The sequence below is a fragment of the Oncorhynchus masou genome, chromosome 9 (genome assembly GCF_036934945.1).
Source record: "Oncorhynchus masou masou isolate Uvic2021 chromosome 9, UVic_Omas_1.1, whole genome shotgun sequence".
Classification (NCBI taxonomy): Eukaryota; Metazoa; Chordata; class Actinopteri; order Salmoniformes; family Salmonidae; genus Oncorhynchus; species Oncorhynchus masou.
The window spans coordinates 87,143,266-87,169,780 of NC_088220.1; the positions used below are offsets into that span (position 1 = coordinate 87,143,266).

Below are 26,515 nucleotides of genomic sequence, written 5' to 3' on the forward strand. Positions count from 1 at the left end.
TTAGAACATTTCACTTTATTTTATGCTCATTCATATACAGCCATTTAAAAAAAAAAAAATTACACGTCACAGTACATCACCAACTAGGGAAGGGATTCACACAGTGAGTCAAGACAATAATACAGAGTTGTGACAAGATCAGCGTTTCCCAAGGTCCTCGGGACCCCAAGGGGTGCACTTTTTAGTTTTTGCCCCCTAACACGACACAGTTGATTCAAATGATCAAAGCTTGACGATTCGTTGATTATTTGAATTAGCTGTGTAGTGCTATGGCAACAACAACAAAAGAGTTTGTGAAAACCTTGGGACAAGATGGAGTACAGCTACAACCAGGAAGTGACTTTTCATAGCAGGCTAGGAGAGCATTTTAGCTAACCCTTTTCATAACCGTAACCTCATTCTCCTAACCTGCTACGAAAAAGTCTGTATTCCACCTAGTCAGAACCATAGTTAAGCTCTGTTGTACTTGGGGAAGGTGGGCAACATTTGATGGACCTAAATGTACAAATTTCAAAATTTTCAAGTCAACAAATATTATTGCCAGTTACAGTTTCCCTGTGTCATACTGTCGTGGGGTTATAAAACACCCTCCTCACCTGGGTCCAAGCACCCATCAGTGGTGTAAAGTACTAAAGGCATTTTTTGGGGGGGTAGTATCTGTACTTTTATCATTTATATATTTGACTTTTTACTCCACTACATTCCTAATGAAAATTATGTACTTATTACTCCATACATTTTCCCTGACACCCAAAAGTACATTTTGAATGCTTAGCAGGACAGAAAATGGTCCAATTCACATACTTATCAAGCGAACATCCCTGGTCATCCCTGCTGTCTCTGATCTGGAGGACTCACGAAACAGAGAACATCCCTGGTCATCCCTACTGCCTCTGATCTGGAGGACTCACTAAACAGAGATCATCCCTGGTCATCCCTACTGCCTCTGATCTGGAGGACTCACTAAACAGAGAACATTCCTGGTTATCCTTACTGCCTCTGATCTGGAGGACTCATTGAACAGAGAACATCCCTGGTCATCCCTACTGCCTCTGATCTGGAGGACTCACTAAACAGAGAACATTCCTGGTTATCCCTACTGCCACTGATCTGGAGGACTCACTAAACAGAGATCATCCCTGGTCATCCCTACTGCCTCTGATCTGACGGACTCACTAAACACAACTGCATTGTTTTTAAATCATGTCTGAGTATTGGAATGTGACCCTTGCTATGCGAAAATAAAAAACAAGAAAATTGTGCCATCTGGTTTTCTTAATATAAGGAATTTTTAGTTATTCATACTTTTGATACTTAAGTATATTTAAAACCAAATACTTTTACTCAAGTAGTAATTTTCTATTAAAATATCTTCACTTTTACTACAGAATGAGATTTGAATAGTTTTTCCACCCCTGGTACCCATATAGCAGCGTTTCCTCCAGTCCTACAACAGAACACGTTGTAGCCCCAAACAAGCACACCCGATTCAACTTCATCCTCAATTAGTTGAATGAGAGGAATTTGTCATCTGGGCCAACAACAAAAAATGAGTGGGGATACAGGAGGACTGGAGTTGGGCTGTTGGGGGTACTGGAGGACTGGAGTTGGGCTGTTGGGGGTACTGGAGGACTGGAGTTGGGCTGTTCGGGGTTTTGGAGGACTGGAGTTGGGGGTACTGGAGGACTGGAGTTGGGCTGTTCGGGGTTTTGGAGGACTGGAGTTGGGGGTACTGGAGGACTGGAGTTGGGCTGTTCGGGGTTTTGGAGGACTGGAGTTGGGCTGTTTGGGGTATTGAAGGACTGGAGTTGGGCTGTTGGGGGTACAGGAGGACTGGAGTTGGGCTGTTGGGGGTACTGGAGGACTGGAGTTGGGGGGACTGGAGGACTGGAGTTGGGCTGTTCGGGGTTTTGGAGGACTGGAGTTGGGGGTACTGGAGGACTGGAGTTGGGCTGTTGGGGGTACTGGAGGACTGGAGTTGGGCTGTTCGGGGTATTGGAGGACTGGAGTTGGGCTGTTGGGGTACTGGAGGACTGGAGTTGGGCTGTTCGGGGTATTGGAGGACTGGAGTTGGGCTGTTGGGGTACTGGAGGACTGGAGTTGGGCTGTTGGGGTACTGGAGGACTGGAGTTGGGGGTACTGGAGGACTAGAGTTGGGCTGTTGGGGGTACTGGAGGACTGGAGTTGGGCTGTTGGGGTATTGGAGGACTGGAGTTGGGGGTACTGGAGGACTAGAGTTGGGCTGTTGGGGGTATTGGAGGACTAGAGTTGGGCTGTTGGGGGTACTGGAGGACTAGAGTTGGGCTGTTCGGGGTACTGGAGGACTGGAGTTGGGGGTACTGGAGGACTAGAGTTGGGCTGTTGGGGGTACTGGAGGACTAGAGTTGGGCTGTTGGGGTACTGGAGGACTGGAGTTGGGGGTACTGGAGGACTAGAGTTGGGCTGTTGGGGGTACTGGAGGACTAGAGTTGGGCTGTTGGGGGTACTGGAGGACTAGAGTTGGGCTGTTGGGGGTACTGGAGGACTAGAGTTGGGCTGTTGGGGTACTGGAGGACTGGAGTTGGGGGTACTGGAGGACTAGAGTTGGGCTGTTGGGGTACTGGAGGACTGGAGTTGGGCTGTTGGGGTATTGGAGGACTGGAGTTGGGGGTACTGGAGGACTAGAGTTGGGCTGTTGGGGTACTGGAGGACTGGAGTTGGGGGTACTGGAGGACTAGAGTTGGACTGTTGGGGTATTGGAGGACTGGAGTTGGGCTGTTGGGGTATTGGAGGACTGGAGTTGGGCTGTTGGGGTATTGGAGGACTGGAGTTGGGCTGTTGGGGTATTGGAGGACTGGAGTTGGGCTGTTGGGGTATTGGAGGACTGGAGTTGGGCTGTTGGGGTATTGGAGGACTGGAGTTGGGCTGTTGGGCTGTTGGGGTATTGGAGGACTGGAGTTGGGGGGACTGGAGGACTGGAGTTGGGCTGTTGGGGTATTGGAGGACTGGAGTTGGGCTGTTGGGGTATTGGAGGACTGGAGTTGGGCTGTTGGGGTATTGGAGGACTGGAGTTGGGCTGTTGGGGTATTGGAGGACTGGAGTTGGACTGTTGGGGTATTGGAGGACTGGAGTTGGGCTGTTGGGGTATTGGAGGACTGGAGTTGGGCTGTTGGGGTATTGGAGGACTGGAGATGGGCTGTTGGGGGTATTGGAGGACTGGAGTTGGGCTGTTGGGGGTACTGGAGTTGGGCTGTTGGGGTACTGGAGGACTGGAGTTGGGGGTACTGGAGGACTAGAGTTGGGCTGTTGGGGGTACTGGAGGAAACATATATATGCCCTATATGACAGTGTTTCCTGGTCAGGTCACATGGTCTCCTGCTCGTCTAAGCATAATAGATCCCCAGTCACTCTATTACCATCACCAAGCCAATCACTGTTGAATATAGGTGCTTCGTTTCAACCAGACACTGTTGAATATAGGTGCTTTGTTTCAACCAGACACTGTTTAATATAGGTGCTTTGTTTCAACCAGACACTGTTTAATATAGGTGCTTCGTTTCAACCAGACACTGTTTAATATAGGTGCTTCGTTTCAACCAGACACTGTTTAATATAGGTGCTTCGTTTCAACCATACACTGTTTAATATAGGTTCTTCGTTTCAACCAGAGACACTGAAACGTGGTGTTTTTTTTATTTATTTTTTATTTTACCTTTATTTTACTAGGCAAGTCAGTTAAGAACACATTCTTATTTTCAATGACGGCCTGGGAACAGTGGGGAGGCGGGCCCACTGGGGAGGCGGGCCCACTGGGGAGGCGGGCCCACTGGGGAGGCGGGCCCACTGGGGAGGCGGGCCCAGCTAATCAGAATGAGTTTTGCCAGAATGAGTTTTTCAATTGTCTGGCAACCGCTCCGGTGGACATTCCTGCAGTCAGCATGCCAATTTCACACTCCCTCAAAACATCAGGGTAGCCTAGTGGTTAGAGTGTAGAGGCGGCAGCGTAGCCTAGTGGTTAGAGCGTAGAGATGGCAGGGGAGCCTAGTGGTTAGAGCGTTGGACTAGTAACCGAAAGGTTGCAAGTTCGAATACCCGAGCTGACAAGGTACAAATCTGTCGTTCTGCCCCTGAACAAGGCAGTTAACCCACTGTTCCTAGGCTGACATTGAAAATAAGAATTTGTTCTTAACCGACTTGCCTAGTAAAAATAAATGTGTTTTTTGTGACAACACAGCACATTTTAGAGTGGCCTTTTAACATCCCCCAGCACAAGGTGCACCTGTGTAACGATCATGCGGTTTAATCTTGACAAACGAGAAAACGCTCAATAACAGGAATGTAAACAAATTCACGCACAACATTTTAGAGAAATAAGCTGTGTGTGTGGAAAAATTTGGGGGATTTTTTTTATTTCAACGCATGAAACATGGGGTCAACACTTTACATGTTGCTTTAAAAACACACAAAAAATGTTCAGTGTTAAATAAAGCATTGAACCCCCCCCCCAAAAAAAAATGAATACACTATATGACAGCGAGTCACTGCTCCAGCAGCAGCCCCTGACACACAGCAAAACCCCCCAGTAATGAGAGTCAGGCCCACTCACACCCAGCTCTACAGGAAATCCTTTATATTTATATATATATATATATATATATACATATATTATATATCAGCAGACAGACAGTACTGTGTTGTGGTTGCACTTCTCTCCACTTAACTGATAAAAGGCATCTGCATAGAGGGTCGGTTTGCATCTAGCAGAACTCAGAAAACTTCTGCTCGCCTTAATGAACATCACTTGAAAAATTAGGGGGGGGGGGGAAGTGGATCTACACTGTGGTGTGTCCCTTTTGAGTCACCGTAGCAACATACCCTGTAACACTTCCCTCAAAACAGGTCAAATCAACCTGACAGAAATCAAGAAATCTGGAATAAAATGTTGACAATTTTTTGCAGAGGAAGTCTTACTTGCTCAATTTCCCCATCTAACAGATGTTTGGTGCTGTATTTCTCCACATGAAAACTAGTCGTCGCTCGTTGAACAACAAACATAGCAGCTGTCAAAGAAAGGCCTGAAAGACATCCCGGTCTTGACCAGGAGAATAGAAAACTGTCGGTGGGAGGTTCTCTTCTGCACTGTTCAACCAATCCAGTAAATGCGGAGGCGGAGTTAAGATGGTATTGCTTTGTTAATGCCCTCTTTCCATTTCTCCTTGAAAACTAGAACATCTCAGCAGAGGCTACTTGAATGACAAACACTTCAGTGAAGAATATGGTCAATAGTTCCTACTAGGAGTACTGAACATAGACTTTTGCCTCAAGAAGATAAAGAAAAAAAAAAAGACAAAGACAAAGCAAACATAATATATGCACAGACTGTTTCATCTGGGAAGCACACGGTTGCGTGTCACAGTCCTTTTATTAACAGACACAACCTGGTGGACAGAGATCTGTCTGTTTTAGCCAACAGCTGACTCGTGTGGCATCATAACCTAGACGGAAAGGACTCCACACACACACACACACCGTCGTATACGGTCCACTCCATAAATTCAGCCGCACAAAAGTAAGCAGGGATCGACACAAACGGATCTCCGTCGCTCCGTTTGCAGAGAGTGTGTGTGTGTGTGTATAGAGTCCTTTAGTCTCGTCTGACAACACTACATTGAGAGAGAGAGACAGATATGAAAAGGTTAGTTATGACATGAGTGAGAACTTGGCTCAAGGCAAACAGATCTGACGACCACCAGGCTAATTCAGAAATTACACAGGTATCACTTTTGACTGGGATCCACAGAAGAGGAAGCCAGAGTGACAGCAGGATCCGAAACAGGAACTTGGGTGGTAACAGGTGGTGGTAAGGAGAGCAGTAGCCTGTTGACCTCCCTTAGCCTGGCATCCAGTGTCTCTGTGTTCAAGGTCAGCTCTCCTATCTGTGTCTGCAGACTGCCAATGGTGTGACTCAGCTCTTCTTCCTTCCTCTTAGAGTTGGCCGCCTGTCTACTGTACTCTAGGATCATACACCCCCCTCCAACGATGAAGATGATGGCCTCCCCCAGCAGCTCTGCACCCAGCTCTGCTGCCGCCTCTTCGTTCAGGGGCTTGATGTTGGAACCCCGAAAACCCATGATCCTCATCTTGGTCCTCATCTCCACCCAGTGGTAAACTAGAGCGGGAGGGAAGAGAGAGCCGGTGCCATTACTATTTTATACAACAGGCGGTAAGACCATAAGCCGGGTTCAAGCCCAGCGACACACAGGCTGATATTTACCCAGGGGAAGAAAAGAAAAAAAAGGAGAAAATTCATTTTTTTTTTTTTTAAAGATAGTATATCCCATGTTTTGTATCGCGTCAGAAATGCCTCCTGCGTAGGTGTAGATCTTTGTTTTGGTAGCGCTGTGTGACACCCTGAAGTAAATATGGAGTCCACCCACCACCCTGGCGTAAATATGGAGTCCACCCACCACCACCACCCTGAAGTAAATATGGAGTCCACCCACCACCACCACCCTGAGGTAAATATGGAGTCCACCCACCACCACCACCCTGAGGTAAATATGGAGTCCACCCACCACCACCACCCTGAGGTAAATATGGAGTCCACCCACCACCACCACCCTGAGGTAAATATGGAGTCCACCCACCACCACCACCCTGAGGTAAATATGGAGTCCACCCACCACCACCACCCTGAGGTAAATATGGAGTCCACCCACCACCACCACCCTGAAGTAAATATGGAGTCCACCCACCACCCTGAAGTAAATATGGAGTCCACCCACCACCCTGAAGTAAATATGGAGTCCACCCACCACCCTGAAGTAAATATGGAGTCCACCCACCACCCTGAAGTAAATATGGAGTCCACCCACCACCCTGAAGTAAATATGGAGTCCACCCACCACCCTGAAGTAAATATGGAGTCCACCCACCACCCTGAAGTAAATATGGAGTCCACCCACCACCCTGAAGTAAATATGGAGTCCACCCACCACCCTGAAGTAAATATGGAGTCCACCCACCACCCTGAAGTAAATATGGAGTCCACCCACCACCCTGAAGTAAATATGGAGTCCACCCACCACCCTGAAGTAAATATGGAGTCCACCCACCACCCTGAAGTAAATATGGAGTCCACCCACCACCCTGAAGTAAATATGGAGTCCACCCACCACCCTGAAGTAAATATGGAGTCGACCCACCACCCTGAAGTAAATATGGAGTCGACCCACCACCCTGAAGTAAATATGGAGTCGACCCACCACCACCACCCTGAAGTAAATATGGAGTCGACCCACCACCACCACCCTGAAGTAAATATGGAGTCGACCCACCACCACCACCCTGAAGTAAATATGGAGTCGACCCACCACCACCACCCTGAAGTAAATATGGAGTCATGCGATGACAGAGTATGATCTTTTCTGCTTCATCTAGGTCATCCACAGACAGACTTTCTTTTCCAAACGTCAGTTTGAACTTGTCAATTTGTTCCTTCAGTGAGTTTGTCAGACTCTGATCTGGATCAGTTTGAAAGAGAATTTTCCTTTTCTGGCTTAACTGTAGAAGACGTTTCTTCAGTTTCAGCATCCAGGCAACTGCTTTCTTCAAGCTGTTCCATGTTGAATAGTACTCAATCAGTTTGCTGGTTGGACTCTTTTCTTCCACACGTGTACGGTTTACGATTACGTCTTCTCTCACCTCTGGATCATCCGGAGAGATGGAGTTAAGCTCCTCGGGGACTTTCGGCCATTGAGTTTCTGGTTTCTCCAGGAATTCTGGTCCATTGCGGCATCTCTTTGAGTTCAGGAACAGTTCAACATGTAATCCTCGAGGCATCATCGGCTGGGTTGTGTTTGGAGTCCAAATACCTCCACTGTTTTGCTTTCGATAGGTCACGGATCATAGCAACCCTATTAGCCACAAAGGTATGGAATCTCTTGGTATCATTACGGATGTATTTTAGCACAGACTGGCTGTCCGTCCAAAAAGTAGACTCCTCAAGTTCAATCTGGAGCTCCAACCTTAACATCCTGTCCACTCGCACTGCCAATGTTGCTGCAGCAAGTTCCAGTCTGGGGATTGTCATCTGCTTGAGTGGAGTCACCCTTGATTTCCCCAGTATGAATGCAACGTGAACCTTTTCCATACCGTTTGTGAACCTAAGGAAGCTTGCCGTGCCATAACCTTGTTCACTTGCATCACCGAAGTGATGCAGCTGTGCCGTCATGACTTGACCAAAGTTCTCAGGCTTCATACACCTGTTTATCTGGAATCTGGGGAGCTGGTCCAGCTCTGAGAGCCATCTCTGCCATGAACTAAAGTGTTCTTCAGGGATGACTTCGCCCCATCCACACTTTAGCTTGCAGAGCACTTGAAGAATTTACTTTGCCTTTAATACAAATGGGGCGAGGAAACCTAATGGATCATAAATAGAGCTGACAGTTGAGAGAAAACCTCTTCTTGTAAGGGGTCTGTTCTTGACAGTGACTCGGAAGGTAAATGCATCACTTTCAATGTTCCATCGGATTCCAAGTGCTCTTTCAACAGGCAGCTTTTCTCTGTCCAGGTCCAGTTCTTTTATCTGCTTGGCTTTGTGTTCATCAGGGATAGAAGCCAGCACAGTGCGGCTGTTGTTGACCCACTTGGTCAATTTGAACCTACCCTGAGAGCACCATTTAACCATGACTCGTGGTGACGATGATGATGACAGTGTATGGTGGTGGTGATGATGACAGTGTATGATGATGACAGTGTATGGTGGTGGTGATGATGACAGTGTATGATGATGACAGTGTATGGTGACAATGACGATGACAGTGTATGGTGATGACAGTGTATGGTGATGACAGTGTATGGTGATGACGATGATGACAGTGTATGATGATGACAGTGTGGTGATGACGGTGAGTGGTGGTAATGATGATGACAGTGTATGGTGACAATGATGATGACAGTGTATGGTGACAATGACGATGACAGTGTATGGTGACAATGACGATGACAGTGTATGGTGATGACAGTGTGTGGTGATGATGGTGATGACAGTGTGGTGACGACAGTGTGTGGTGATGACAGTGTGGTGACGACAGTGTGTGGCGATGGCGACGGCAGTGTGGCGATGGCGACGACAGTGTGGTGATGGCAGTGTGTGGTGATGACAGTGTGTGGTGATGACAGTGTGTGATGACAGTGTGTGATGACAGTGTATGGTGATGATGGTGATGACAGTGTATGATGACGATGACAGTGTATGATGATGACGATGACAGTGTATGGTGATGACGATGACAGTGTATGGTGATGACAGTGTATGGTGGCGATGACAGTGTATGATGATGACAGTGTATGGTGGCGATGACGATGACAGTGTATGATGATGACAGTGTATGGTGACGATGACGATGACAGTGTATGGTGACAATGACAGTGTATGGTGACGATGACGATGACAGTGTATGATGATGACAGTGTATGGTGACGATGACGATGATGACAGTGTATGGGGACGATGACAGTGTATGATGATGACAGTGTATGGTGACAATGACGATGACAGTGTATGATGATGACAGTGTATGGTGACGATGACGATGACAGTGTATGATGATGACAGTGTATGGTGATGACAGTGTATGGTGACGATGATGATGACAGTGTATGGTGACGACGATGATGATGACAGTGTATGGTGATGATGGCAGTGTATGGTGGTGACGATGATGATGACAGTGTATGGTGGTGACAGTGTATGGTGACGATGATGATGACAGTGTATGGTGACGACGATGATGATGACAGTGTATGGTGGTGACGATGATGATGACAGTGTATGGTGGTGACGATGATGATGACAGTGTATGGTGACGACGATGATGATGACAGTGTATGGTGATGATGGCAGTGTATGGTGGTGACGATGATGATGACAGTGTATGGTGATGATGATGACAGTGTATGGTGATGATGGCAGTGTATGGTGGTGACGATGATGATGGCAGTGTATGGTGGTGACGATGATGATGACAGTGTATGGTGGTGACGATGATGATGGCAGTGTATGGTGGTGACGATGATGATGACAGTGTATGGTGATGATGGCAGTGTATGGTGGTGACGATGATGATGACAGTGTATGGTGGTGACGATGATGCTCCATTCCAATAAATATCAAGTGTCTGATTCTGGTGACACGAAGATCGATGCACGTCTGACGTTTGACAAATACAAATAGTCCCTCTCTTACCCATAATAATCATCATCGCCAACCAGCACTGTATCTGCCTGCCCTGTATCTGCCAGCCCTGTATAGAACCAGCCCTGTATCTGCCTGCCCTGTATAGAACCAGCCCTGTATCTGCCTGCCCTGTATAGAACCAGCCGTGTATAGAACCAGCCCTGTATAGAACCAGCCCTGTATCTGCCTGCCCTGTATAGAACCAGCCCTGTATCTGCCTGCCCTGTATAGAACCAGCCCTGTATAGAACCAGCCCTGTATCTGCCTGCCCTGTATAGAACCAGCCCTGTATAGAACCAGCCCTGTATAGAACCAGCCCTGTATCTGCCTGCCCTGTATAGAACCAGCCCTGTATCTGCCTGCCCTGTATAGAACCAGCTCTGTATAGAACCAGCCCTGTATCTGCCTGCCCTGTATAGAACCAGCCCTCTCTTACCCATAATAATCATCATCGTCATGTAGACGAGCCTACCAGCACCGTATCTGCCAGCTGTTGGGCTGGAGACCACAAGCCAAGACCAGAGGAGGCACATTTGCTATTTAAACACAACAGTTTTTCCCGACAAAACAGTAGAGTTTAAAGTGCAATGGAAAAACACTGAACTTTAGAGATTTGTATTCAGGACATGAAAACTTAAGTGAAAAACTACATTGTGTGTGCACTACAGCATCACTCTCTGCTTTTTATCCGCGACAAGTCAGTTTGGTGCAAATACACCACTGGTGGGAACCATTGGCATATTTTCTTAATGCAGATTTTAAAATAATCACAAGAAGAAGAAGAAAAAAAATGGTCGCTATTTGGATAGAAACCTAGCTACTGAAAAATACTGTTGACGGCAACTAACATGATATGAAAGTAGGAGAGCTTTATTTCTAGAAAAACGTACCACAATTGAGAATCGATTCAGATGGGAGTATGACTGTTTGGGCTGCCAGAGAGCCAATTCACTTCTAAGACAGAACATCTAAGGACCTTGGACTATAAGGAATAACATCGAGCTCCTTGAGTCCATTCTTAGGCTAACTACCCCCTGCCAACAACGGGTGATCAGTCGCTGGTATCCCAGCATTATGGTCTGGCCAGCCCATGTATCAACTATACAGATGTAAGAACACAACGCCGCCAAATATATTTATAGCTAAACCAAGATATGTACATCTGTGTTTTCAATGTGAGTAAATGAAGCAGTGTGTATAACAACCTAATGAGATCCTATTGGTGCTTTCTAGCATGTATCCATTTACTTCTCTGTCGTTCGCGTGTGTAATAACTCAAGTCGCCCTTGCACACCTTGTAAACAACGCCATTTAAACTTTTGGCAAAAGGTCACGTCTACAAAACTTAGTGCACTTTGTTCGTAACAGAAACATTTAAGAGCAGGCTTTTCTTCAACGTGAAGAAAATCAGCAGAACGTCAGCCCAGTTCCATCTCACGCCATACTCTCCCACTGGGCTTCCTTCTCCTCGCCATATTTGGTGGGGAGTGGAAATTCCAACCGGATGCTTCAGATTTATACAAAAATCGGTGAAACATCTTGCTCCTGGTTCTATCTGTGATGCAGTGACAGAGGAGTTCACTAGGTAAACGCAAACTTCACAGAGACAATAACAGAGGTTGTAAACACAGCTCATCCAAAGTAGAAGGGTGCAACTGCAGCCCACAATTCAGGGCATTCCTGCAACTGTAGGAACCCTTCTTTATTTTGGTTAATGTTAGGCCTCCTCCAGTACACAGGCGGGAGGCAGGGGCGCTCCAGTACAGTAGGTGGCGATAATGCACTATAACGTTGGATGCCGACTGCCAATAACCCCCACAGAAGGAGGAGGCGGGGCCGACAAAAAAAGGAAGCCAGGCAAAATTGATCTGAATCATTTAATCTATAGTGACATAGCTAATAGTGTAATACTACTGCTGGGAGGTCAATGTAATGTAAAACAAAATGTACAGTTCATTCGTAATAATGGCAACAACAAAAAACACTTAACATTTAATTTCCTACAGACAACCTCAATGACAAACGAACAAAATCCTGCACTCATTAATTAACCGCGCTCCAATTGGCTACATGGTTCGCTGGATAATCCGCTTGACTGACGTCCCTACTGTATCATTGGACCATTTCTTTTTCAATCACCAAAAGTCACAAATGGGCGTTCTTCACGATCATGCCCATGTAAACTATTGGCCTAGCGGCAGTGACAGGTGAATTCTATTGGTTAACTATTACATGACCCTCCCGTCCTTCGACTCTCCCCAACCTCCCGTTTACCAGAACCACTCAGGTCGTAGCTTCAATGAAACTAAATTACTTACTCTGTCCCGGTGGAAGACAAACATATGTCTTGAAGAACTCGCTCCGGAGAGCCCCGGCCTTGAGCCTGTTGGCTACGGGCTTGCTGAGCTGCCGTACACCGAGGTAGAGGAGCTTGGCGATGGGGAAGGCACCGACAGCCATCTTGACGCAAACACTCCTTCTTCTTCGTTGAGGTTCAACGGTGGTTGGCATCCAATAAATGTTGAATTACCGCCACCTACTAGACTGGAGTACAACTCCTTTATACTTTGCTTGAAAAAATAAATAAATAAACAAATACCCTAACACATTACTCACAAAATAAAAAAGACTCTACTCCACTATTTTAATCTATTAAGTCCTACCTCAGGCCAACCCTAGTCCTAACTGGGCTCTCAAGTAGCACAGTGGTCTAAGGCACTGTATCTCAGTGCTTGAGATTTCACAACAGACACCCTGATTCAAATCCAGGCTCTATCACGAACTGGCTATGGTTGGGTGGCACACAGTTGGCACAGCGTCGCTTGGGTTTGGTTGTTTGTAGGCCGTCATTGTAAATATGATTTTTTTCTTAACTGACTTTCCTAGTTTAAAAAACAAAAAAATTCTGAAAGGATGGGACACACCCTGTAATTCTTCTGATGTCTCACGCACCCAAATACCTCTCTGCAACTGCCAAGGAAACTCTTCTTTGGTGGTGCTTTAGGGCTGAATACACCGGAAACAGTGTATTGCCGCCCCCTACTGGATAGGGGAACTCCAAAACAGAAAATGAAAATAAACCAAAACTTTTTAAGTGTCACGGTGCTGACTTTTGTCACTTCGGTGTAACAAGGGCCTTGCCATGCGGCCCTACCAACCCTTCTATTTCTTCGTAATGGCCCTTCGCGTGAGTTGGGTTTGTTCCTTCGCTCACGTTGTCACTCCTTTATTTCCCGGTCGGGTGTGGGGCCTTGGATAGATGAGGACTTTATTACTTTATGTTTATAGACTCTTCCTATACTCCCTTACCTTGGGTCCTCTTAAGTGCAAGTTCTCCCACTTAAAAAGATGAGAGAGGCCTGTAATTTTCATCATAGGTACACTCCAACTATGACAGACAAAATAATTTGCAAATAAATTCATAAAAAATCCTACAATGTGATTTTCTGGATTTTTTTTCTCATTTTGTCTGTCATAGTTGAAGTGTACCTATGATGAAAATTACAGGCCTCTCTCATCTTTTTAAGTGGGAGAACTTTCACAATTGGTGGGTGACTAAATACTTTTTTGCCCCACTGTATGTGTGAAAGGAGAGACTCTTCTTCAAAGAACAAAATAATGGATGGAATGGGCTTCCTCACCGACCACTCCATCCACCATACGGGTCGGTCTGAGTGCACCGACCACTCCATCCACCATACGGGTCGGTCTGAGTGCACCGACCACTCCATCCACCATACGGGTCGGTCTGAGTGCACCGACCACTCCATCCACCATACGGGTCGGTCTGAGTGCACCGACCACTCCATCCACCATACGGGTCGGTCTGAGTGCACCGACCACTCCATCCACCATACGGGTCGGTCTGAGTGCACCGACCACTCCATCCACCATACGGGTCGGTCTGAGTGCACCGACCACTCCATCCACCATACGGGTCGGTCTGAGTGCACCGACCACTCCATCCACCATACGGGTCGGTCTGAGTGCACCGACCACTCCATCCACCATACGGGTCGGTCTGAGTGCACCGACCACTCCATCCACCATACGGGTCGGTCTGAGTGCACCGACCACTGCCTCTACTTCTTCAGTGACATCCTCTGCTGTCACTCCTAGTGCCTCTCCAGAGACAATCCCCTTGGTAGGCACCCTGCTTCACAGAACCACACACAACACTTTCCAAATAAAGATACCGTAATAGAAAATGACTCAAGTGACACCCAGTAAAATACTACTTGGGTAAAAGTATTTGCTTTTAAATATACTTAAGTTTCAAAAATAAATGTAATTGTTAAAATATATTTAAGAATCAAAAGTCTAATTAGAAATCCTTTACAATTCCTTATACTAACCAAACCAGACGGCACCATTTTCTAGTTTTTTTTAGCCAGAGGCACACTCCAACACTCAGACATTATTTACAAACAAAAGATTTGTGTTAAGTGAGTCCTCCAGATCAGAGACAGCAGGGATGACCAGGATGTTCTCTTGATAAGTGTGTGAATTTGTCCATTTTCCTGTCCTGCTAAGCATTCCAAATGTAACGGGTTCTTCTGAGTGTCAGGGTTCGATCCCAGGCTGTGTCCCAGCTGGACGCAGCCATGAAGACCCAGAGTCGTCCGGGTTCGGGGAGAGTTTAGACGGCCGGGATGTCCTTGCCACGAAATTGGGAGGAAAAAGTACCAAAAAACAAAACAAAAGAAGGACTGTAGTGAAGGAAAAGTAGTCATAAATTGTAAAGTATACTACTTCAGTAGTACTTTAAAGTATTTTTACTTCGGGAGTGTACACCTCTACGTAACTCCATCAGTCCAAAACCTTCAAAGAGTCAGAAATAGGATTGAATTTACGAGATTCCACTTGACTTATTTCCTATTTCCTGTTTTGTTTGCCACTGTAATCCATTCCTTCCGACTCTCATCTTCTCTCGACGAGCCATCAGTTTCAAACAAAACATCCGCTTCGGCCATCTTCCCCGACCCTTCCAACAAGAGGTTCCAATGGATTCCGTCTCATAAATATTCATGACATATGGCACTGTTTCGGATACAGGTATCCTGTGTGTGTGTATGTATCCTGTGTTTGCTCTCCTTCTCCCCTCACAGGTGAAAATCATCACTCCCCAATCAGTCAACAATCAATCATCAATCAGAAGACACACCTCCTCCTGTTTCCTACCCAATCACAGTTCCTTTCCCTTGGTTTAAAAACCCTGTCAGTTGTTTGCTCTAGAGCTCAATCTCTCTGTGTTTCACTCTCTCGGTGGGTATTATCCTCTCTTTTGTTTGAGCACCTCCATAGCACTTTGTCCTCACCTGTGAGTATTGTTTTGGTTATGGTGTTTGATTGCTGGTGGGAAAAGGGGAAACCAAGACAAGTCGCCCATGGGCATACACTACCCGTAGGTAGACTTTGTTAAATACACTAGTTAGAACTGGGCGGACCACCCACTGTATTTTTGGTTAGTTAGTTAGTTAGCTGTTGTTAAAGTAGGCTAGTCTAGCTTAGGTTTTTTTTGAATACTTATTGTTTCTTTCCTTGGGTCCAGCTCAGCCCCTTTTCCTGCTCCCCCCCATTACCATGTGTTTTCAAATAAACCTTGAGTTTGACGGTAGATTTCAATTGTCCTGGTTATTTCGTTCACACGTTTGCTTTGTCACAATAATAATTTGCATGAGTTATGTTACGGGTCTCATTACATCCCCCCCTAGACTGTCGGGCCAAAAGGGATTCGTAACAGGCACAAAAATAATAACGCATCCATTTCTCTCCAAAAACATGGTCGCCACAACAAAGTCATATTTTTTTATATTTCACCTTTATTTAAATAGGCAAGTCATTTAAATAAGAATTTCTTATTGATAATGACGGCCAACCAAGAGGCAAAAGGCCTCCTGTGGGGACGGGGGCTGGGATTAAAAATATAAATATAGGACACACATCACGACAAGAGGCACCACAACAGTACATGAAGAGAGACCTAAGACAACAACATAGCATGGCAGCAACACATGACAACAACAACACGCTAGCAACACATGGCAGAAGCACAAACATGGTACAAACATTGTTAGGATAGACAACAGCACAAAGGTCAAGAAGTTAGACAATACATCACACGAAGCAGCCACAACTGTCAGTAAGTGTCCATGATTGAGTCTTTGAATGAAGAGATTGAGATAAAACAGTCCAGTTTGAGAATTTGTGGCAGATTGTTCCAGTCTCTCGCAACAGCGAACTGAAAAGTGACCCAGGGATGTGTGTGCTTTGGGGACCTTTAACAGAATGTGACTGGCAGAACGGGTGTTCTATGTGGAGGATGAGGGCTGCAGTAGATATCTCAGAGTGGAGCGAGGCAAAGTTTTTTTTAAAATTAAGAATCAACCAGTGGGTCTTGCAACAGGTACACAGAGATGACCAGTTTACAGAGGAGTACAGAGTGCAGTGATGTGTCCTATAAGGAGCGTTGGTGGCAAATCTGATAGCCGAATGGTAAAGGACATCTAGCCACGAGAGAGCACCCTGACCTGCTGATCTATACATTATGTCTCCGTAATCTAGCATGGGTAGGATGGTCATCTGAATCAGGGTTTGTTTGGCAGCTGGGCTGAAACAGGAGTGATTACGATAGAGGAAACCAAGTCTAGATTTAACTTTAGCCTGCAGCTTGGATATGTGCTGAGAGAAGGACAGTGTACCGTCTAGCCATACTCCCACGTACTTGTATGAGGTGACTACCTCAAGCTCTAAACCCTCAGAGGTAGTAATCACACCTGTGGAGAGAGGGGCATTCTTCTTACCAAACCACATGACCTTTGTTTTGGAGGTGTTCAGAACAAGATTAAGGGTAGAGAAAGCTTGTTGGACACTAAGAAAACTTTGTTGTTGAGCATTTAACACAAAATCCGGGGAGGGGCCAGCTGAGTATAAGACTGTATCAACTGCATATAAATGGATGAGAGAGCTTCCTACTGCCTGAGCTATGTTGTTGATGTAAATTAAGAAGAGCGTGGGGCCTAGGATCGAGCCTTAGGGTACTCCCTTGGTGACAGGCAGTGGCTGAGACAGCAGATGTTCTGACTTTATACACTGCACTCTTTGAGAGAGGTAGTTAGCAAAACAGGTCAAAGACCCCTCAGAGACACCAATACTCCTTAGCCAGCACACAGGAATGGAATGGTCTACTGTGTCAAAAGCTTTGACCAAAAAAAACACATTTTCGTTTTAACTAAAACTACTAACAACCCAAAAATACTGTATAATTTGATACAAAGAAAGAAGAAAAAAAAACACAATTGACATTTTTGATTTTTATTTGACAAACAGAAACATGGTGGTGTAAAGAACTTAAGTACAAATACTTCAAAGTACTACTTAAGAAGTTTTTTTGTCTATCTGTACTTTACAATTTATATTTTTGACAGCTTTTTCTTTCACTCCACTACACTCCTAATGAAAATTATGTACTTTTTACTCCATACATTTTCCCTGACAAGCGAAAGGACTCACTACATTTTTAATGTTTAGCAGGACAATAAAATTGTCTAATTTGCACACTTATCAAGAGAACATCCCTGGTCATCCCTACTGCCTCTGATCTGGAGGACTCACTAAACAGAGAACATCCCTGGTTATCCTTACTGCCTCTGATCTGAGGACTCACTAAACAGAGAACATTCCTGGTCATCCCTACTGCCTCTGATCTGGAGGACACACTAAACAGAGAACATCCCTGGTCGTCCCTACTGTCTCTGATCTGGAGGACACACTAAACAGAGAACATCCCTGGTCGTCCCTACTGCCTCTGATCTGGAGGACTCACTAAACAGAGAACATTCCTGGTCATCTACTGCCTCTGATCTGGAGGACTCACTAAACAGAGAACATCCCTGGTCATCCCTACTGCCTCTGATCTGGAGGACTCACTAAACAGAGAACATCCCTACTGCATCTGATCTGGAGGACTCACTAAACAGAGAACATCCCTGGTCATCCCTACTGCCTCTGATCTGGAGGACTCACTAAACAGAGAACATCCCTGGTCGTCCCTACTGCCTCTGATCTGGAGGACTCACTAAACAGAGGACATCCCTGGTCATCCCTACTGCCTCTGATCTGGAGGACTCACTAAACACATGCTTCATTTGTAAATGATGTCTGAGTGTTGGAGCACGCCCCTGGCTATCTGTAAATTAATAAAAACAAGAAAATGATGCTGTCTGGTTTGTTTAAGATTGGGACTTTGAAATAACTTCTACATTTACTTTTGATACTTAAGTATGTTTAAAACAAAATACTTTTAGACTTTTACTTAAGTAGTATTTTACTGGGTGACTTTTACTTGAGTCATTTTCTATTAAGGTACCTTTACTTTTACTCAAGTATGACAATTGGGTACTTTTTCCACCACTGCAGAAACATGAATTTATTTATTCATGCCGATACTAGACTACTCACATCTGAAACTATTCTATCTTTATCTAAATAGTCCTACAATATACGAGACAAAAGCCTTCGTTAAAATGATAAATAGGCTACATTTCTCTGTACTGTCATTGAAATGTAATTCCCCGAACATTGTGAGAGTAACATCGATCAATGCGTAAAAACCTACATACCCCATGATACACCGCGGCCAGGGGAGGGCTCACCTGCGCCAGCTGTGCACTGGAACACCTGGCTCGGGTTACAGTGCGCAGTGGGCTGGACTCCGCTCCAAAATAAGTTCACTCATTTCACAACGCAACGACTGGGCGGCTCAACAATAGTCCTAGTTTTAACAGACGTTGAGTGAAGGAGTTGTCTAAATTTAGTTCAGGCTGAACTTTGCTGTCTTAGTTTTCAACGGAACTAAGGTCCATCGGGTAAGAAAGCATTTGATTTGGTTTGTCTGGCTATAGAAATGTTTCGCTGCGTGGGATAGTCTACTCTGCCCAGTTTACTGCAGGAGGTTAGTAATTGTAGTTTGTTTTATTATGTATTTTCATTTGTTGATTTGGGATTACTTTATACAAGATTTCCGTGTCCCATTAGACATTAAAATAGATCGTTTCGAAACAAGGTCAGTCATTCCTTTTTGCAAATAGTTTTGATGGAAGATTTTGGACATTCTTTGTGAGAGGTCTTGCGAGGAGGAGCTTTAGTTTACCTGTGTGAAGCTAGCGACAATAAAGATTAGCCACAGTCGTGGTATTTTCGGGATGCCTTCAAAATAAAAATCGGATACAAATAGCGGAATCACCATATTTGGACAACATAATGCTAAACAATGTCGGAATATTGTTATATAAATTGAACAAAAGACAATAATTCGTTCAAATAAAAATCTGTGAAATTGCACTGTGGATGTATTAGACTTTAGAATTGCATTGGGGGCAAACTTATATATTTTAAATGTAACCTTTTATTTAACGAGGCAAGTCAGTTAAGAACAAACACTTCTTTACAATGACCGCCGACCCCGGTCATACCCAGACGATGCTGGGCCAATTGTGCGCCACCCAATGGGACTCCCAATCACAGCCGGATGTGATACAGCCTGGATTTGAACCACAGTGTCTGTAGCGATGCCTCAAGCACTGAGATGCAGGGCCTTAGACCCGAAACCACCTTCCCTGTGGACCTTTATGTCCATGAAATAGGAGGTCTACTCCGTGACAACCACAGGCTACAACTGGGAAGAGTTTTCACACATATAACCGTAGCACAAGCTCCCCAGTCACCTTACTATGTGTTGATCCCTGCCTGTGGATCTTGTGAAGACCCTTCACAGTTGTAATCTGTGGTTGGCACTGAGGCTGATACCCCAGAGAAAAAACATATGACCCCCAATGCAATTCTAAAGTCTAATACATTCACAGTGATTTCAACCTTTTTTTTTCTCTCTCCCTGAAACCAATTATTGTCTTTTTGTTGAATTTATATAACAACATTCCCAACGTTGTTTAGTGTTTATCTAGTCCACATATGGCACGATTCCACTATTTTTGTATCCGCTTGAATCGCTTTCGAAGGAGAGCTTTCATTTAGAAGGCGATCTGCAAATTCCATGACCGTGGCTAATCCTTATTGTGGCTAGCTTCACACATGTCTTGAGCTTGACGGATTTTCTCCAACTAATGGAAATCAGATGTTGGCTTCCCATTCACTTCAGACAGCACTGCACTGACCCTACACTAAAACAGCGAGGGGATGAGACCGCTCAGTCTAGATATAAAACTATTCTGCCCAGCCTGCATTTGTACTTCAAGAATTTGGGTTAACACTTGATTGTACTTGATGCAACTTGTCCAGTTATGTATTGCCTTATAAACATAATATTATAGCTAAATGCAGTCATTGCCTAATTTACAGAAAGGGGAACATGGTACTGAACCAATCTAAAGTTTAAACCGTTAACTCATTTGAATCGATGATGTTTTCATGTGACATGAGGAAAAAGTTATTGAAGTCAATAAATAGTGGCATAACTAATCAGACTCGCATTAAGCATCTCCAATCCAAAGTTAAATCTAGAATCGGCTTTCTATTTCGTAACAAAGCGTCCTTGACTCATGCTACCAAACATACCCTCGTACAACTGACTATCCTACCGATCCTCAACTTCGGCGACGTCATTTACAAAATAGCTTCCAATACTCTACTCAGCAAACTGGATGCAGTCTATCACAGTGTCATCCGTTTTGTCACCAAAGCCCCATATACTACCCACCACTGTGACCTGTATGCTCTTGTTGGCTGGTTCTCGCTTCATATTCGTTGCCAAACCCACTGGCTCCAGGTCATCTATAAGTCTTTGCTAGGTAAAGCCCCGCCTTATCTCAGCTTACTGGTCACCATAACAACACCCACCCGTAGCACGTGCTCCAGCAGGTATATCTCACTGATCATCCCCAAAGCCAACACCTTCTTTGGCAGCCTTTCCTTCCAGTTCTCTGCTGCCAATGACTGGAACGAATTGCAAAAATCGCTGAAGTTGGAGACTTATATCTCCCTCACTGACTTCAAGCGTCAGCTGTCAGAGCAGCTTACCGATCGCTGCAGCTGTACACAGACCATCTGTAAATAGCCCATCCAACCAACTACCAACCTCCCATATTTGTTTTTGTTTTTGCACACCAGTATTTCTATAGGCACATCGTCATCTGCACATCTATCACAATCTGTGTTGCTTTTGTCGCACTGCTTTGCTTTATCTTGGCCAGGTCGCAGTTGTAAATGAGAACTTGTTCTCAACTGGCCTACCTAACATCATTTAGCCTGGGGAGGGAGAGAGAGAGAGCTGTGTGTCTGTCAGAACATCATTCAGCCTGGGCAGAGAGAGAGAGAGGGAGGGAGAGAGAGAGCTGTGTGTCTGTCGGAACATCATTCAGTCTGGGGAGGGAGGGAGGGAGAGAGAGAGCTGTGTGTCTGCCAGAACATCATTCAGCCTGGGCAGAGAGAGAGAGAGCTGTGTGTCTGTCAGAATATCATTCAGCCTGGGCAGAGAGAGAGAGAGAGCTGTGTGTCTGCCAGAACATCATTCAGCCTGGGCAGAGAGAGAGAGAGCTGTGTGTCTGTCAGAATATCATTCAGCCTGGGCAGAGAGAGAGAGAGAGAGCTGTGTGTCTGCCAGAACATCATTCAGCCTGGGCAGAGAGACAGAGAGAGAGCTGTGTGTCTGTCAGAACCAGCTGGGTAACATAATGATGTAATTATATGAATAGAGCTCAACTCAGCCTGCTGTAACCTGTCCTGTAGCTTTCCTCTGGAGCTCTAAGGGACATCACTCATCACACACTGTTGAGGGAGCTTGCAAGTAAGCATTTCACAGCACCTTTTTTACCAGCTGTAAACTATGTGTGTGACAAACAAACTTTGTTTTGACACACACACACACACACACACACACACACAATAAGGCCCTCCAAGACAAGACATATCATGCAAATTCACATTAAAGAATGAAGAAGTCATCTCTAAGCAATGTATTGAAATAACAGAAGTAAGATTTCATAGTAACAGATTTGACCCAGTGTTTACATGACCTTCAGTGTTTACATGACCTTCAGTGTTTACATGACCTTCAGTGTTTACATGTGATGATGAGTCCCTTAAAACTTCTTATGGACAGGTGGGACGGCAGCGTAACATCCAGTGAAATTGCAGACCGCGAAATTCAAAAATACCAAATTCAAATATTTAACATTCTTGAAAATATATGTGTTATACATCAAAATAAAGCTTAACTTCTTGTTAATCCAGCCACGGTGTCAAATTTCAAAAAGGCTTTATGGTGAAAGCAAACCATGCGATTATCTGAGGACAGCGCCCCGCATACAAAGAGATGAAAATCATATTTCAACCAGGCAGGTGTGCCACAAAAGTCAGAAATAGCTATATAATTAATGCCTTACCTTTGAGGATCTTCTTCTGTTGGCACTCCAAAAGGTCCCAGATACATCACAAATGGTCCTTTTGTTCGATAATGTCCTTCTTTATGTCCCAAAAATGTCAATTTATTTGGTGCTTGATTCAGAAATACACCGGTTTCAACTCGCCCAACATGCCTACAAAGTATCTGATAAGTTACCTTTAAACTTGGTCCAAACATTTCAAACAATGTTCCTAATCCAACCTAAGGTATCCTAAAACGTAAATAATAGATAACATTTAAGACGGAATAAACTGTTTCTAATATCGGATAAACTGTGAAGTGCGCTCCAGTTCACGCGCACCAAAAGAGTAGAGTCTACCTGAAGTGACACTTACAATGAATAGGACTACTTCTTCAGTTCTCAAAAGAAAAACATAGAACAATTTCTAAAGACTGTTGACATCTAGTGGAAGCCGTAGGAACTGCAGCCAGGTTCCTAATAATAAGGGTGTCCCATAGAAACCAAATGGAAAATCCTATGACCTCAATTCCCCCCCCCCCCTGGATGGTTTGTCCTCTGGGTTTTGCCTGCCATATCGGTTCTGTTATACTCATGGACATTATTTTAACAGTTCTATAAACTTTAGAGTGTTTTCTATCCAAATCTACCAATTATATGCATATCCTAGCTTCTGGGCCCGAGTAACAGGCAGTTTACATTGGGCATGCTTTTCACCCGGAGTTGAAAATACTGCCCCCTACCCAAGAGAGGTTAATGATGCCCTCAGCCAAGTCCCCTGCAGAACATGTTTTGGATGATAGGCTTTAGTGTATGTCAGCTATTAGCTGTGAACTCTTTGGACGTTAGCTAAGTATCAGATAGCTATGAGCTATGTGGATGTTAGCTAGATATCAGATAGCTGTGAGCTAACGTCCACAGAGCTCATAGCTATCTGATATCTAGCTAACATCCACAGAGCTCATAGCTATCTGATATCTAGCTAACGTCCACAGAGCTCATAGCTATCTGATATCTAGCTAACGTCCACATAGCTCATCGCTATCTGATACTTAGCTAACGTCCACAGAGTTCATAGCTATCTGATATCTAGGTAACGTCCACAGAGCTCATAGCTATCTGATATCTAGCTAACGTCCACAGTGCTCATTGCTATCTGATATCTAGCTATGTGGATGATAGCTAAATATTAGATAGCTACTGTATGTGGATGTTAGCTCACAGCTATCTAATATTTAGCTATCATCCACATAGCTAGATATCAGATAGCTATGAGCTATGTGGACATTAGCTCATAGCTATCTGATATCTAGCTAATGTCCACATAGCTAGATATCAGATAGCTATGAGCTATGTGGACGTTAGCTAGATATCAGATAGCTACTGTATGTGGATGTTAGCTCACAGCTATCTGATATCTAGCTAACGTCCACAAAGCTCATAGATATCTAGCTAACGTCCACATAGCTCATCGCTATCTGATATCTAGCTAACGTCCACATAGCTCATAGTTATCTGATATCTAGCTAATGTCCACATAGCTCATAGCTATCTGATATCTAGCTAACGTCCACATAGCTCATAGCTATCTGATATCTAGCTATGTGGATGAGAGCTAGATATTGGACAGCTGTTAGCTATGTGGATGTTAGCTAAATGTTAGATAGCTGTTAGCTATGTGGATGTTAGCTAACAGCTGTCTAATATCTAGCTATATGGATGTTAGCTAGATATTAGACAGCTGTTAGCTATATGGATGTTAGCTAGATATTAGACAGCTGTTAGCTATGTGGATGATAGCTAGATAGCTGTTAGTGTGTGTTGTGTTCTGGACTGGAATGTCTGCCTGTCACATTGTGGAGCCTTGAGAGATTCCTCCCTCGTTCACATGCTGCTGCCTGGCTGGCAGAGAAAGAGAGACCTGGTGTTCTAGAGGTTTGGATCTGCAGATTGGACAAGGTAGTGAAAGTCATTTAGGCGTGTTCATTTGAACTAGGGAGCCTTGCAGCTACAAAGTCTGCAACAGCCAAGCACACAATGTACCACTACGTGTAAACATGTACCAGCTCTATTGTAACGTTTTGATTTTGTAGTTCAAATGTCAGGCCCGTTGGCAGTGCGTTATGTCTGTGTACCCATGGTGGGAAATACAAACAATCCACGAAAACCAAAACACTGTAGACATTAAACATGCCTTGCACATAGCTTGACAGGGACACGATATTGCAGTAACTCAGGGTGGGAGCATTCTTCTACTGCCAACTTGCAAAGTGCATGACAAGACAGTAGGGAACATTTATACATATTTCAACAGATATATATATATATATATATATATATATATATGTCTGTGTGAATCAGTAACTTTCTTCCTATAGGCTATCTGTTACTGTTGTAAGCGGGGGGCACAGGCTAGTTTAGACAGTTTGATATTTTGAACTCTCAAAACCTGAAGATATCCAGAAGATTGCCTTTTCTGTTGGGTTTTATGTAAGTAAACTCAGACAACATATGCTTTCTCCATATAGTAGATTCACAGACCATACCACCCTGCCTAGACATGTGTTTTTTGTTCAATCTAGAACTGTGCTATCTACACTCAGACAATCAGTCTTTCATACAGTAAAACAAACGCACACATCGTACACACAGTACCATCACGCCTTGCTGAGGGTTTTATGGCTTTCCGCCCATGTCCTATCTGTTTTCAATCAGGTATAAATCCTCATGCTCTAGTCTAGCTCAATAGTTCCTCATCCTCGTGCTCTAGTCTAGCTCAATAGTTCCTCATTCCTGTGCTCTAGTCGAGCTCAATAGTTCCTCAACCGCACGCTCTAGTCTAGCTCAATAGTTCCTCATCCGCACGCTCTAGTCTAGCTCAGTAGTTCCTCATCCGCACGCTCTAATCTTGCTCAATAGTTCCTCATCCGCACGCTCTAGTCTTGCTCAATAGTTCCTCATCCGCACGCTCTAGTCTAGCTCAATAGTTCCTCATTCCTGTGCTCTAGTCTAGCTCAATAGTTCCTCATCCACGTGGTCTAGTCTAGCTCAATAGTTCCTCGTGCTCTAGTCTAGCTCAATAGTTCCTCGTGCTCTAGTCTAGCTCAATAGTTCCTCATCTGTGCGCTCTAGTCTAGCTCAATAGTTCCTCATCTGCGCGCTCTAGTCTAGCTCAATAGTTCCTCATCCGCATGCTCTAGTCTAGCTCAATAGTTCTCGTGCTCTAGTCTAGCTCAATAGTCCCTCATCCTCGTGCTCTAGTCTAGCTCAATAGTTCCTCATCCGCACGCTCTAGTCTAGCTCAATAGTTCCTCATCCGCACGCTCTAATCTTGCTCAATAGTTCCTCATCCGCACGCTCTAGTCTTGCTCAATAGTTCCTCATCCTCGTGCTCTAGTCTAGCTCAATAGTTCCTCATCCTCGTGCTCTAGTCTAGCTCAATAGTTCCTCATTCCTGTGCTCTAGTCTAGCTCAATAGTTCCTCATCCGCGTGGTCTAGTCTAGCTCAATAGTTCCTCGTGCTCTAGTCTAGCTCAATAGTTCCTCATTCCTGTGCTCTAGTCTAGCTCAATAGTTCCTCATCCGCGTGGTCTAGTCTAGCTCAATAGTTCCTCGTGCTCTAGTCTAGCTCAATAGTTCCTCGTGCTCTAGTCTTGCTCAATAGTTCCTGATCCTCGTGCTCTAGTCTAGCTCAATAGTTCCTCATTCCTGTGCTCTAGTCTAGCTCAATAGTTCCTCATTCCTGTGCTCTAGTCTAGCTCAATAGTTCCTCATCCGCGTGGTCTAGTCTAGCTCAATAGTTCCTCGTGCTCTAGTCTAGCTCAATAGTTCCTCGTGCTCTAGTCTAGCTCAATAGTTCCTCATCTGTGCGCTCTAGTCTAGCTCAATAGTTCCTCATCTGCGCGCTCTAGTCTAGCTC

General features: G+C 44.8%; 1 protein-coding gene across 1 annotated transcript; it reads right to left on the reverse strand.

Annotated features, from left to right (window-relative positions):
* opa3 (outer mitochondrial membrane lipid metabolism regulator OPA3) lies at positions 1 to 13,180 on the reverse strand. The gene is made up of 2 exons (XM_064975391.1): positions 12,538 to 13,180; positions 1 to 6,148 (listed from the first exon to the last, which is right to left on the reverse strand). The coding sequence occupies exons 1-2, from the start codon at positions 12,728 to 12,730 to the stop codon at positions 5,757 to 5,759; spliced, it is 585 nt and encodes a 194-aa protein (XP_064831463.1). The 5' UTR covers positions 12,731 to 13,180; the 3' UTR covers positions 1 to 5,756.
* Positions 13,181 to 26,515: the final 13,335 nt, after the last annotated feature.

Excerpts from the sequence above, each read along its gene's own strand:
- opa3 (XM_064975391.1), bottom strand. The coding sequence starts at position 12,730 with ATGCCAACCACCGTTGAACCTCAACGAAGAAGAAGGAGTGTTTGCGTC. Across the intron at positions 6,149-12,537 it reads TTGTCTTCCACCGGGACAGA|TTTACCACTGGGTGGAGATG; the intron begins GTAAGTAATTTA and ends CTCCCGCTCTAG.